This window comes from Heliangelus exortis, chromosome 16 (genome assembly GCF_036169615.1).
Source record: "Heliangelus exortis chromosome 16, bHelExo1.hap1, whole genome shotgun sequence".
Classification (NCBI taxonomy): Eukaryota; Metazoa; Chordata; class Aves; order Apodiformes; family Trochilidae; genus Heliangelus; species Heliangelus exortis.
This window is the reverse complement of record NC_092437.1, coordinates 5,534,119-5,549,127: the sequence shown is the minus strand read 5'-3', so window position 1 is coordinate 5,549,127 and position 15,009 is coordinate 5,534,119. Positions and strand designations below refer to the sequence as shown.

At 39.8% G+C, this 15,009-nt stretch overlaps 2 protein-coding genes across 7 annotated transcripts in view; both read left to right on the top strand.

Moving 5' to 3' along the window:
* Positions 1 to 14,858, top strand: part of PHACTR3 (phosphatase and actin regulator 3) — a 93,637-nt gene extending 78,779 nt beyond the window's left edge. For all 5 annotated transcript variants that reach the window (XM_071759461.1, XM_071759463.1, XM_071759462.1 and 2 more), the window contains exons 9-13: positions 6,297 to 6,352; positions 10,301 to 10,362; positions 11,189 to 11,329; positions 13,071 to 13,147; positions 14,258 to 14,858. In XM_071759461.1, the coding sequence (XP_071615562.1) occupies positions 6,297 to 6,352; positions 10,301 to 10,362; positions 11,189 to 11,329; positions 13,071 to 13,147; positions 14,258 to 14,273 (352 nt within the window). In that variant the 3' untranslated portion in view covers positions 14,274 to 14,858. The remainder of the gene's footprint in view (positions 1 to 6,296; positions 6,353 to 10,300; positions 10,363 to 11,188; positions 11,330 to 13,070; positions 13,148 to 14,257) is intronic.
* TUBB1 (tubulin beta 1 class VI) overlaps positions 1 to 15,009 on the top strand; it is a 340,778-nt gene that overhangs the window by 230,887 nt on the left and 94,882 nt on the right. The window lies entirely within an intron of this gene.

The window sequence follows — 15,009 nt, the reverse complement described above, 5'->3', positions numbered from 1 at the left end:
TTTGCAGGCAACTTGTACAGTGCAGCGCGTGGGTGACTCAAAGCCCTGGCACACATCCTCTTAACAGCCACTTATGGGAAAGATGAAAATAAACTTCTTGTTCAATTGAACATGATGTTCTGATAATAGAGATGCCAATTTAAGAGACAGAGCCTTTGTCTCCTGATGGGCAGCAGACACAAGCTGCTTTATCAGGAGCAAGTTCAGGGCACTCCCATTTCTCTTCCCTTTGCCTTGAACTCTCTTGTGAGAGGGATCCTCCCCGCTGCCTCCCTCCCAACTCCATCTGCAAACCTACCTGTCACGAGAGACAATGTAATTGCCACTGGATACAGCTGATTTACTGAAGGCTGAATTGATTGCTTACTTGTCAGCCCAGAGTCCACAGGCACCTGCACGTGTCCAAGTCTACCCAGTCTACTTCTCCCTTTGTAAGAGATTATTAGAATCACATGGATCTTACTAAGAAGCAGAAAAAGGATTTTAAAGTATGTATTTTGGCTTCATCTACAAATCTGAAAGAGATCAAGTTCCTTGATAATCATACATACCATGTCTGTGCAAGAGACTCCATGCAAAAATACATTAGGGAAACAAAGAAGCACATTTTGGGGACAGATAAGATATGCCACGTACAAAGAATGCAAGCTTTTTGCAGTAGATTCTGCTGAGTGCCTGCTAGGGTCTGCTAGGCATAGGAGCTAGAAAGGACAGACTGAAATACAGGAAGTCAGCATAGCCCCAAGTGCATACAGGTGGGCTGTACCTGCTCCCAATTTTTCTCTTGTCAGCTATTCTGTGCCCATACCTGCAAGCCCACAGCTTGCTGTGGCTTTGTGAAAGGCAGTTCCCACAACGGACAAAGCAGACACTGCTAAGACTAACAAAGAGGACAGAGAACCTGGCAGCATCTCATGCTTGTGGGATATATTGATGCATTGCCCATCTGATAGCAGACCCTGGGATCCTAGTGACACATGCAAATCCTCGGACTGCTGAGGGTTCTGAGTCACCTGTACCAGTCCAATACCATCAGCCTTGGTGTAATGCTGGTCCCAAGACATTAATTCCCTTCAATGTGAAGGAGACAACCTGACTGAGTGAAGTAAATATTGCTGTATTGATCAGCAGTCACAGGCACATGTACAAGTCATTGGGCTCACAAACATGTGACCTTGCCCCAGAGGGGAAGAGCAATTAGTGGTTTTCCTGTCAAAGGCAAATCTAGCTTCTGCACTTGTGCATGTGGCAAACATCTTAGTTAACAGATCCTCTCAACAGGACCTCAAACCAGACTCCTGTGGTGAAGGGCTGCAAGCCCACTCCACGAGACCAGCCCACAGAAACTTCCCCACCCACGGGGCTGGTAGGGGCAGTACTCATTATCTCCCTGGGCAGCCTGTTTTGCTACAATTAGGCACTGCACACCTACGTCAAGGGAAACAGCCAGCCAGCCATAGCTTTATTGCCCCTCTTAGAGCCAGCATGGAGCACTCATGAAGGTCACAGGATTTCCATGTGCACATCCCACGGAGAAAACAAATACCCCGAGGCCATGTGCAGACTCTCCGCATCCAGGGTACTTTGAGACCAAAAGTGCACATGGCCACACCTGCAGGGTGTTCTCTGGGCAAAACACAGCCAGCTGAACAACACTTGCAATGACCTCCTCCTCTCACCCTCAAGACATGGGAGCAGGCAAAATCTTTGTCTTATGAGAGATGGAAATACATAAATTTATACAATTATCATTCCAAGCCCAAATTACTGGATAAGACATTTTAATGGTAATCTGAAAGGATCCCAGAACACCCTATAAACTTCTAACAGCTAAAGAACAATTACTGCTTGAAGTCTTATGGCCACTTAGCTCAGAACAGTAACACAAACTTTGTTATTTTTGTGAACTTCAGAACCAGCTGTGTGGTGCTGTGTGTTGCCCACCAACGCGCCACCGCTGCCGCCACCTGCCTGCTCCCCACCACCCCCACCACCCCCAGCTTATGGCGATTGCTTCAGCATTTTGAAAAATTATTCCTATTTTGGCCTCTATGAAAAGTTGTATCATCTCTGACGCACATACAGCACACTCTCTGAGCTGTGTTCAAACAGCATTTGCAGGGAAGCAACACCGATGCCTCCTGTTCTGCCTCGTTTCCCTGAGGCAGCTGCAGTGACCTCGACTGAGGCACTGCTGATTCAGCTCTGCTTACTTCTGTCCTTGAAATCCCTTGGCTTAAGCTAATGTGGAAGCAGATTCCTTGACCAGCTACTCTTGAGACCATCAGAAACAGTCCAAACATTTACTGCTCTGGAGGAGTTTGGACAGAGATGGGACTTGCCTGAAAATTACTTGAGAGTTTTCAAGGCCCACCCAGTCATGGCTGTGGAGGTACCACCAGAGCACCTCAGCAGGGCTGAGGCGTCTGCCTCAACAGACAGTCCAAAAATACACAAACTTAGATTTTAATACAACCCAAGAACAGAACAACATTAATTGGATGCTTTCCCCAAATGCAGGAGATAGGTATCTAAGTTTAAGTCAACAGAAAAGAAACAATTACTATGCCACAACAAAAGTGGTGCACTATCTTAGTGCTCCCAGTGGAGTTTACAACCACCTCCCTGAGGTAAATCCCACAAGTCTTCAAGTCCACAGGTAAAATTACAATAGAAACAGAAAACACAGGACTTACCCAGATACATCCACATCAGCATTGCAGCAGTGCTAGAACTTCATGCCCACCTCAGACCTTCAATGGCTCCTGAAAGAGCTGCAGAGCAATATGGGACTGCCAGGGTGCAGGCTGGCCCAGGGGGGAGCCCTGCAACTGCCCACACCCAGGTGCGGGTACTTTGCTGAACCCACAGTAAATGAGCCAATTCTCCTTCAAAATGGCCTGCAGCTCTGTGGTACAAAATCCTCCCTGTGCAAACCTTGTGGAGATCCTTCACAGTCTGCTGAGGGTTCAGTTTGGAGCCTCCATAGAAGTTTCTTCATGGTAGATGCCCGCTTCATTCTCTTAGCTCACACGCGGGCTCCTCTGCTGCAATGTAGTTTGCTGATAATCATTATACTGCTGGAATTTATTTTCTTTAAACTTCAGAGATCTGAGGAACCCCTCTCTGGAGCCTTTGTCCCTCAGTACCTGCTTCTCAGCCTGCACTCCCCAGCAAGGGTGTGAGGAGAGCTGGCCGCCTCTTCCAGGTTTCCCTGAGGTGCGAGAGTGTTTCCGAGGCCGTGGTGGGCCTTCCACAAGGCTGGATGGCTTCTTTATGAGGAAAAAACATCAAGTTCAATGCACAAGGGGTGTTTTCTGGTTCTGTCAGTGGCAGTATTTCATATTTCAACAGCTTAGGAGCAAAAAAACCCCACTACTAACTAGAAATAAATATGCAAAACAGAACACTTGTTGCTTTGGAAGGCCTGCGTAGACCCATGGTGCCAGGAGAACAGCTCTTCAAATCAAAGGTAAAAGCTCATCTGAAACAATTTCCTACTTAGGCTTCTTCATGAGGAACATGCTTTTCAGATAGAGTTAACCTGCAGCTTCCCTTGCACTGTACTGAGCAGCTGACCTGGGAGCCCTCAGAAAGGTCTCTGTACTTATCTTGCTCCAAGCCTGTCTGTAGGCGAGTTTGGAAGGAAGCCAGCGGTATCAAGGTGGACTCCGAGTCTCCTTCTGAGGAATCAAAGTCCACCTGGGGCTGCTTAGACCCCCGTGGGGGAATGAAGCCCCATCCTCCCAAGGCAGCTGAGAGTCTCAGACAAGATGAGCTCTGGCAGCAGGCACGCTCCTCTCCAGACCTGGGAAAGACCCGGCCAGGCTGAGCTCAGGGCTGCTTCCCCTCGTCGCAATCAGCAGCCCCACCTGGAGTCCCCTCACTTCCCCTCAGCACCCAGCAGAGCTGCTGTAGTGGAAAAAGCAAATGAAAGGGGTTTCTCGGCAGAGAGGCTTCTCCTGAACAGAAAAATATACTGGAAACAAAATGTCTCTAGACTTTGGAAGCAAAAGCATCTGCAGTGTTGGCACTTCTCATAATTTGATTGTGACTCCCACTGTATTTTCTGTTTTCACATTATCCCCAGCTTCCCAAAATCCTGTTGGAATTTTATTTTGAACAAAAATCCAATTTTGTGACTATGACAAAAATCTTACAAGCATGATCCATATCTCTGAAAAACTCAGGAAAAAAAAAATTACAATGTCCTTCTCTCGCATAAATACGCACGTGTATTCCTGCACCTTTTCCTCCTGTTGTGGGTAAACCTGAGGGTGGGCACAGAAATATGTTGCCTCTGGGCACCTACTGTGTATTTATCAAAGCCAAAGTCAAAGAGAGCTTTAACTTAGTAACTGTGATACATACTGTAACTACATAAATGTAAATATACAGAGCCTTCTGTATACACATACACACATACGCATTCTCCTACTCCGTTAATAATTTCTGTTGGGCTTTTAATCCCCCAGTTTAAAAGAGGCCTCTGAAATCTAATGTACAGATTCTGGGATAATATATACCTTGCACAGAGAGATGTAATTAGGAATGGCTTGAGTGAGAGGCATGAGAGCAGCAGGTCAGCTGGACCTTTTATTTGTAGATAACCTGTCCAAGTAAGTCATTCTTCCCTGATTTATATTATAAAATACACATTGATCTCTTTCAAACAAAAGCTAGCCAGAGTTGTATCATTTCTGAGACACAGAGGGAAATGAGTGAGGCCAGAGGAGTCCAAGGTTAGCAGGAATCAAAAATACATGTTTAAAGCCTTTAGTAAGGCATTTCAGCATCATCCCTGTTTCAGTATCTGACTTATTACTACAAAGAGAAATCTAGAGATGGGGAGAAAAAAATTAGGTAGCAGGAATGAAGTTCTGTAAATGTAAATGTTTCTAAGCACTAGAGCTTATTGTTCTCTGTAGGTGTGAATCTGGTGTAGTAGTTGTGATGCATTCCTGTTGCTAAAGATTGTGATGGAAACAGGAAAGCATTCCTGTTGCTTTCCTAGTGATCTCAGGAAAATTACTTGAAAACAGATGAGGACTTGTACTCACATTTTGTGCTGTTGGTCTCATGAAATATAAATACACAGCATCTTTTGAAGGTATATTTGTAAGGCTTACAAAAAAAAAAAAAAAAAAAGAGAAGAAATTGGAATCAGGTACTTTTACTGTTTCTTTACAGTCTGTTAACAGTTACTTCATTTTTTCATTTCTTGTAAGTTTGATAAAATGTAGATCTTGTTATAGCATCACATGATAATAATTCTGTGATTTGCTTACACAGTAGAGAGATAACTACTACCACTGCAGCAGTGGTTTGCAGTGTGTTCCCTGCTCTGGGTATTTCTTTGTGTCTGGAACTTCATCTCTGGCTTGGCAACATCTGCAGGAGAGGAGACAATGAGAATCCTTAACGTTGCCAGAACACAGGCCAGAAAGCATCATAAAATCTCTGTGATCTGCTTGCTGGATTATTACTTGAAAGCTAGCAAATGCAGCATGTGTGTGTGTGTGTGTGTGTGTGTGTGTGTGTGTGTGTGTGTGTGTGCCTAGGGGAGGGGTTCCATTACCTGAGATTCTCTGCAGATATTAGCAGTGTCTCACGGGGAAGTCTCATTCAGTATGCAGAATAAAATCACTATGGCACTGATCATATGATTTGAAGACTCAATCCCGAAGCAGCACTACTGAAAAGGGGAGGTGGAACAGAGTAAGACACTCTGTTCAGACAGCATGAGACTGTGAGCAGCACATGAATTTTATTCAGCAGGCAGGAGGAGAGCTGCTGGATTGGTCTGTTAGGCGGGGAGTCAGGAAACCACAGGAAAGCTTCATTTCTGGCAAGTCTGCATTTTGTCAGGATGCACCACTGGTGCTACTAGAAAAAAGGAAGCCCGCTGCTATGTGAGACTTAGAGGCAGAGGCAGGGATAGCTATCAAAGATCACTGTGAAACTCATTTGATAACTGCCTTAAACAACCTCTTGAGAGTGAATTTAACTGTTGGAGAGCACTGTTTCCAAGTGGCTGGAAAGTAAGATGAAAAGGATGCACGTTCTGAGGAAGCATTTCACTGACAGCAGAGCAAACTAGAGAACTTCTACCTGCATTGCTGACATTCAGGAAAAGAAAAGAAGAAAGCATTGTGGTGCCAGGATTCTTGTACTCTTCCTGACACCTGAAGAGGGATTTTGTCCCCTCCCTGAGGAAAACACCAACCAGATCTCAGACTGCAGACTTTCCAAAGAACAGGCATGGTACAAAATGTGATTTTGGTGTTTTTTCGCAGGCGACTCAGCCAAAGACCTGCTGTTGAGGAGCTAGAAAGAAGAAATATTCTTAAACGTGAGTATTTTTTCCCTAAAGTATTTCCTATGTATTTGTTGAAACCAGCAACTGCATTTCTAGAACACATTATTTTTTAATAGACCAATTAAATGAAATTATTTTCTGTGACTAAACCTTTTAATTCTTCACATGTGCTGGGTTTCAAACACTGCAGGAATCAGAATTTACACTTTGATAAAGGCATGCAATTTGGTACAGAAAAGAATGACTTTTTTCAAATTCAGGCTTCTAACTGGATTTTTACTCTGATTACACTGGTCCAGATGTCTAAGTAGGGAACACAATCTAAGTGTCACACTGTACAGTGAGAATTGGGACTGTCATTTTTCAAGATGTGGACTGTCATGGCAAACTGTGCACTGAACACTACCAAGGCTTAAGTGGAAAGGAGAGAGCATCCTTGCAGAGGTGTGATCCTCCTAGCAAGTACATTCAGTCATATCATTAGAGACTTTCCTGAAAACAAAGCAAAGCTCATTCTGAGAGAAAAGAGTTATTAGAGAGACAATTCCAGGCCTGTTACAGATGCTGCCACAAGGAAACATTCTCAACATCTCTCAGATAAACACGAGGCAGAAATTTGCAAGTATTTTCCTAGATTGGTGTTCTGACCTGTGGATCAAACAAGTGATGAATCCAATCCCTTTCCTTACACGAGCTGGGAAAGGTGAGAGAGAGCTCTGAAATTGTCTACATTATGAGTGCCAGACAAGAGAAAGGGGAAAGCCATCTGCTTGAAAGGGAAGTACATTACTTCTGTTATTTTTATGGTCTATCTAGTGTTGAAAGACAGAAAGCAGAAATACTGTGAACAATAGTTTGTTTCTCATTAAACAAACATAAAACATAAAGCCATATAGGTTTATGTCATACAAGCAATGCTGCCTATGCTTTTTATGATATTTAATTCATATTTAATTATTAGTATGATTGGATTCTGCTATGGAAAAAAGTTATCTACTTATTGTAATCTGAAATTTAATATCTCAGAACTTTCTTAAGAGTTCATAGAAAAAAAAACTTATGGTCTTGCCATTGAAGTTACTGAGGATTTCATATCATATTTAACCCAAAGAAATTCCATAGTCAGCTTACTTTTATTGGTATTTTCAGTACTGTTTCAATGTGTACATCACACCTGGTAAAGTCAGATGTATCTGACATGCATAGCTAAATGAGAAACAGGATACATTCCTTGCAAATGTGAATGGATGAAGTTGGCCCAACTTCACTTGATATCTACTATACGAGACAAGAAAAAGCATTGACCCAAGATTCTGAAATATGTGGGGCCAGATTTTCAAGAGTCAGTACCCAACATCTCTGAAAATCTGTTTCTTTGCATTTTTTCCTAGCTTCAGAAGAGCTGATCTCTACTGAAAAAAATCTGTTCCTTTATGTTTACTTTTTGAAGTGTGCTGGTTACATCCTTAATCTGGGTTAAACTGACCAGCTTTAATAATAAAAAAAGTTTGAATACATTCATATAATGAGCTTAGAGAGAGATAAAGCAGAAAGAAGATAAAGAAGAATTAAAGACATTTCCTGAATGCCAGCTAAAATACTGGTCTAGATTTGTATCTCATTTAAAGAGCTCCCACCATGGAGAAAAATTCTTTACTTCAGTTTAGTTGCTCAGGCTTTATACAAGTTCAGCTTAGATCAGAACCACTTCTATTTTATTTACCTCTTCCACTATATAGAAAGCTTCAATGCCCTTCAGTGAAATCACTACAACCTCCTCAGGTTGTAAGGGCATTTACAGTTTAGTCTTATGGCTCCTTACATCTTTGATGCTTATAATCCATACTGCTAACAGAAGCAGTGCTACCCCCAAAACTGTTTTAAGAACTAATAATTCACATTGGTACAACTCTGTCAGAATGAGAAGCATGTTAGAAGTGCCTAAGTGCAACTACTATGTTACTTTAAAACAAATCTCGGTAAGATTAAAAAAAATGACATCTCTCTTAGGGAATTGTGTCTGAGATAAAAGTAATACTTAAAAAGCAAACTTTTACAAAATTCTTACAATTTTGTTGATCTTCTAAGTCCTTTACTTCTACCACAGAAACACTGATTTACCACAAAGCCTGAAAAGCATTTTGAACTAAAACCACAGCCCAGGTGTCCCCATGTGTTCTTCCTGAATTCACTAGAAAGCTGACATTCAGGCAGAGTCTCTCTCACATGTACAATCCCCAGTTCATTCTTAACACCAGGAATCATTTTAGTGTCATGCACAGCTAAGAGTTCCCTGAATAACTCCCAGAGCAGTAAAATGAATACAGTACTGCACATGCCACTTCAGAACTGGGAGTGTCTCTCTTCTGGCATTTACTAAACCAGCCCTTGCTAATGAATGGATCTATGTGTAGGCAGAGTGGCACTGATGGGGAAACCTCTCTGCTTTGTCTCTAATAATGCCTGAGTTTTGTAATGCCCTTGCTAGCATCCCCTATCAAATCTTGGTTTATTCTTTTATAAAAGAACTATTTCTTGAAGCTGAGAACAACCACTGCACTTGAAAGAATGTCTCAGAGAAATGGGTCACTGTAGATGTTTAAGAAATTTGGAAAAGTATTTTCTGATCATAGCCGCATCTTAAAAAGTCACTACACCACAATAAACATAGATAGGGAGATCTACTTTTAAAAGAATGATTTAAAGCTGAATGAAGAATAGCAGCACCTTCTTGCAAATCTCTCCATCTCAGAATTCACTTTGCTTTTTAAAGACTGTTCTATTTTAAACATTCCAGACTAAAATAGCTGCTCATCTCTGACGGAGCACTAATTTTAGCTGTCCTTTTCTCTTTTAAATTTGCATGTCTTGCCACCCCTGAATTGTAGTATAGCATATTATAGCATTGTAGATTGGTTTAATTTACATCTGTACTGTAGCCAGTTGTGTTTATGCACTACAATGTTATTTTAAATAGCTACTTATGATGGAATTTCAGTGCAATATAATGAGCCTAAAAATAAGGGAGAAGTCTACTTGATTACTAAAAATATAATTTTGGAAACTCATCTTCAGTGCTAGTGTCTTCTTGAGACAAATAAAAATCATGTGTGTGCTTTAACACTGGAAATACCTAATGCCAGTGGTATTACTAAACTTTGCAGTAGGAGCAACAGAATTCCAAAATGGTTAAATATTTTTCTGTCTTCAGCTTTGTTCAGGTCATAGGCTTACACCTTGATTTAGTAACAGATAGTACCAGGAATAGAAACACCATTAACTTGTTTCCCAAGGCAAAGGATTTATTTCACAGTGTTACAGCACTCTGGTCTATTTTTAGATCCAGTGTGTAGGAGTTACCAGGGCTTGAATGTTAATAGGCAGAGCACACAAAAGCAAGCTGGCTTAGGTTGGAATGGAACCTTACAAAAGAAAGCCCTGGTAGGATAAGGAGGTTCTAATGTCAGAGGCATATCCTAAATGGCAGAAGAAAAAAGCATACAACTCAGAGAGAAGTACTGTGGCACTGTGACCATTTCAAGATGCAGTGTAGCAATAAGGATATACACGAAAAAACATTTTCCCCGAAGCTGCTGCAATAAATCTTCCAGCATCTAGCAGCAATGAGCATCTCCAGCAATATGGACAATAAAAAATTACAATTAACTATAGAATATTGTGGTTTTCCCTTCTAAAGTTTATACAATTTGAGAGTTGTCTGCTGTTGTTTTATTAAATAAATCTCCTTGGAACTGGAGTTAGAGCACAGGAAAAGCTGGCATTGGCATCAGTACATTGCCCTTACAGAGAGGTACCTGCATGTTCTATTAGGGAACCAGAGATATGTTCTGAACTAACAAAACCAACAGCTAAGTCACAACCACTAAGTTTTCTGTGACCTAATTTTTGTTGTCTGGAACTATGGAAACTACCACTCTTCCTCATGAGGAAAGTAAACTTTTTTTTATATATTCTCCACAGAAAGAAATGATCAAACAGAACAGGAAGAAAGAAGGGAAATCAAACAGAGGCTGACAAGAAAGGTAAATCTTGCAATACCTCCTATTAGTTTTTAGAGATTTATCAAAGCCAACATAACATCATCCTGTCATGGTCATTGTTAAACAAAACCTCCCTTATTATATATCCTGCTCAGCAGTGTCTGAATACAAATTATAAAAATAACTACCTCATTTCAGCTACATGAGACTTAAGAGAATACTCACAAATAAACTTTAAATTAGAAAAGGGACATTTCCTTGCACACTGTGTATTTTGCAACAACTGTATTGCTAGAGAAGGACTGGTTCATTCTTTGTAGTAATCAGAGCTGACTCCCTGCTGAGCACTAGGTGTGATCCCACAGTAAATTTCTCTTTGCCTTTAAGGTATTGTCCAAATGCAAATTATGTAATAGTGCTGTCCCTAGGAATCTTTACTGGTATTACAAGCCAAATATGTCAATAACTTGTAAAAGCCAAACTGAAATTCTTATGAGTCCAGTCCTGAAAACCTTACACAGACTGTAGCAGAAAACCCCTACTGCACATAGATCATACAGATCATAATAAATTCCTTATTCCTTCACATATTATAAACACATTTTACCATTATCCAAGTTAAAATATTGTCCTCTCTTTTCCATGAAGCCCTGTGATATAGCCCACAACTTTATTTAAAACCATTATTACTCTCCTAACAATGCTCTCAAGGACTGAGTATTTCCTTGAAATTTCCAAGTGTTGATTTATTTTTTTTTCCATATACAGAAATGCACACTAAGGTAAGAGGGGAAGCAGAAAATGGTGCATAAGTTACTATACGTTTGTTATTAACACTTGTTTTATTTTATGAAATTATTTAATACAGCTTAATCAGAGACCTACAGTTGATGAACTAAGAGACAGAAAAATCCTGATTCGATTCAGTGACTACGTGGAAGTGGCAAAAGCACAGGACTACGACAGGCGAGCAGATAAACCATGGACAAGACTATCAGCAGCAGATAAGGTGCTGACATAATTAAAATGACTTATTACTGCTTCTTACTTAGATGATAATGATATGCTGGATTCTGCAAAGTCATACAACCTCTGGGATATTTAACTTTGTTATACGTTATCGTTGCTTTTATGCTGAAGCCACACTGGCCAATGCATCATGTCATTAAAATGCTAGTTATAAAAATGCCTATTTAATACTACAAGAACTTTTACCCAGCCCATCAACTGAGAAAAAAAAAAAAAAAGCTGGATACAATCTTTCTTTATGCCTTAGTGCTGCAACTCAAAAATATTTCCAGCCAATGCAGTATTAACATTTATCCTCAGATGGGAAGTTTTGCCCCAAACAGGCAAATATCTACCACAGAGTTTCTAAACAAGCAGATAATTCCCCTCTGTTTCCTATAAATACTGAAGGAGGCACTTTATCCCACATTTTCACAAGCACAAACACTCCAGTTCATTCTATCACATACCTGTCACATACCTGATTACATCCCAATTTGACTTTCACATTTAGGTGCTTGAGTTGTAAGAAAAATAGTTCAGCGTGGTTCCAGAACAGGTTTTGAAGTTGCAGGGCTGCAGCAAGCAGAACCAGTAGGGATGCTGAGATAAATACTGGGTAAAATGGCAAATAGAGCACAGCTACTTACTGCTTTGTTCTGAGACGTGGAGCTCGAATGCTTCATTCTCAGTTCCAGTGCCTCCCCAGTAAGGAAATGTAATGAATGGTTTTAGAGAACTTGTATAGAAAAGGAACAATGTATTTCTACTACAGTAGCTCACTAAAATGGTGAATTAGCTATTGTCTATAATGAATAAAACAACTGTTTTGTATTTTCCTTCTATGTATTTAGTATATATTAAAATGAGGCTCTTCCTTCTTTTACTAGTTTCATATTGTTAACTAGGCATGTTTACAAACCAGAAAGAGACAGAGTTCTATTGCATACACTGCTGGCATACATCAGGAATTCAGGGTCAGAAGTTTGACCACTGTATTTGTGACCGAAAAACTTCACTTTCAGAGTAGACAAGTACATTATTTTTCCTCATTTTTCTTTTAATAAGCCACATGTCTGATAACAAACGTGAACACAGGCAATAACCCTCACTATTTTAGGTAGCTACACTATGAAGTACCAAACAGGTAAGAATCTGTGAAAGCACCAGTACATTCCAGTTCACTTACAGTTGCCATTTAAAAAAAAGAACATTTTAAGAGTTTTGCATTTTGTTATATTAAGCACCAAAAGAGAATAGTTTTCTTCACTTAAGACTGTGAATTCCTATGGATACAGGTGATAACACAGTCTAAACTGGCATTTGCAAGTAGTGATAAGGGAGTCTGATTTTTATTTTAAAAATTCCACACACTGAAATTCCATAAACGTCACTTTACCAGCTGAGCAATTTTGGTGTAACTTCCCTTAGTTAGTAATAAATTTTAACTTGAATCTATTCAGTGTGAGAAAATAATTGCTGTGGTTTTATTCTTCTCTCAGAATTATTTCTAGACAGAACTGACCCCTGTCATCAATCAGTGATGAATGACAAAAAGTATCATAGCACCAGTCCATATAACTCAAACATTCAGCAACTCTACTGGCATATAATGCTTTCCTATGCCAAATACCTGCTACTTTTATGTTAGAAAACTCCTGTTCTGCTCTGCAAGTCTGGTATTTTACAATGCTCATAAACACAAAATTATTGGTTAACTTTCTTCTGTTTTCAATTCCTAGGCAGCAATTCGGAAAGAGTTAAATGAATACAAAAGTAATGAAATGGAAGTACATGCATCAAGCAAACATTTGACAAGGTCAGTTTTCCAGCTCTTTATTTTCACTGCCTCCTAAAAGTAGTCTGCTTGTGTCCTGAATCTGTAAGTTTTGCTCTTACATGCAGGATGTGGGAGACAAAATATGCAAAGGAAGCTTTATTTTAAAACAAAATGGGAGTACTTCCCTTCCTGTTCAGGACCTGGCTTTTCTTATTTTTTTTTTAGTTTGATTACCAGGTACTGAAATGCCCCCAGCCCTTAAAAGTGGGGAATAAATACGAGAGGCTGGTACCACAGCCATTGTTACTTGGAAAAAGACCTTGTTGGTTAAAGAAAAATTTGAATAGCAGTCTATTCTTTCCTATAATTTCTTCCAATATGCTCTTATAATGCTACTTTGGGAGCTGCTGGAAACACAGTGTACTCTTGCCATGTCTGCAGGCATTCTCAAGTGCAGGGGGAAAATGGGATGGCTGCAGTTTAAATCTGAAAGTGAGATAGACATATGTTGTCTAATTGAGGCTACCTGGGGAGTTTAAGTAGATTATATTTTTAAATTTGTTCAGGATATTAGGACTAAACAGGCTTAAAATTTACAGTTAGTGCTAAAGCATTACAAATCATTTAGACTTTAATTACACATCTCAGCCAAAAGAAAAAGCCTATGGAACACAAGTATATTTATTCCGCAAAGACTCTAAAACTCATACACTAAGCCAACAGTGTCCTTATGTTTTCCAAAGCATAAACTCAACCTTGCAACCTTGCTTAACTCTTAAAACTAACAAGGTCACTGCATAGTAAATTACTACCAATGACAAATTGTGGCCTAATTCCTAAAAAAAAAAAAAAAAAGCTAAAATCAACCTCACACCTGAATTTGCACTTCCAATCCTACATAACTGTAAACTGCTTAGACTGGGCTCTGAGGACTGTAACTGCAGTACAGCCATGGCATATGTGTGGATATGTGTTGGTGAAAATGAAGACCTAAAGTCACTACTATTCTTCAGTACTACTCCTGTACCTTTAAACAAAATGAGTATTTTTTTTTTTTAAAAAATTGTTCTGTTAATCTAACAGCATTTACACAAAATAAATGTATTTTTATTTCAAAGTGGTTTGATAAATATCTCTTGCTTCTCCTAGATTTCACAGGCCATAGAAATTTTCTTCTGAGAAGAATCTGTCTTTACTTTTTGAAATTGCTGCTGAACACACATCAGGGAATATGTAAGTCTTTCCCTGAAGTTCAGTCCAGGATACCTTGATGTTTATGTGAAAGAGGGACTCTGCAGACAAAGTGTCTTCAGCACTCGGGAACAGAAACCAGAAACAGAAACTTCGCTCTCAAGCCAGAAGAGCAACAGCCTGGGGAGTGGGACCATCTGCTGAAAAAGACTGAAGTAAAGCTACTTGAAAGAACCTACTGCTCTCCTTTAAGATGTTTTAAACTGTTTTGCAGTCTATCTTGGGAAAGGAGATGATGTGCATGTACAGGCTTTACCATTCCGAGGCCTCTGACATAAATGGACATGACACACTGTCATTCAGTATTATGTTGACAAGACATTTTGAACTTACCACAATTAGTTTGTAAAACACTTAAGTTCATGTTCTAAAAACTAATTTAATGTATTATAATTTCATTCTTTTTTATATACTGTCTAACAGAATCACAGCTACAAGCAATTTTGATTCCTGTTACTTTTGTTCTTTAATTAAATGACTACTTACTGCAGGAAATGAACATGTTTCCTAAAGCTCTTTTTTTCCCAGGGACAGTTGGGAATGGAAGAGATTACAATTATTATGCACCAGATTCTATCACTTCTTTATGAACAGAGTTTTCAATAGGATAATTTTAGCTAAGGATTTCCATCTTGTGGAATATCTGTTTT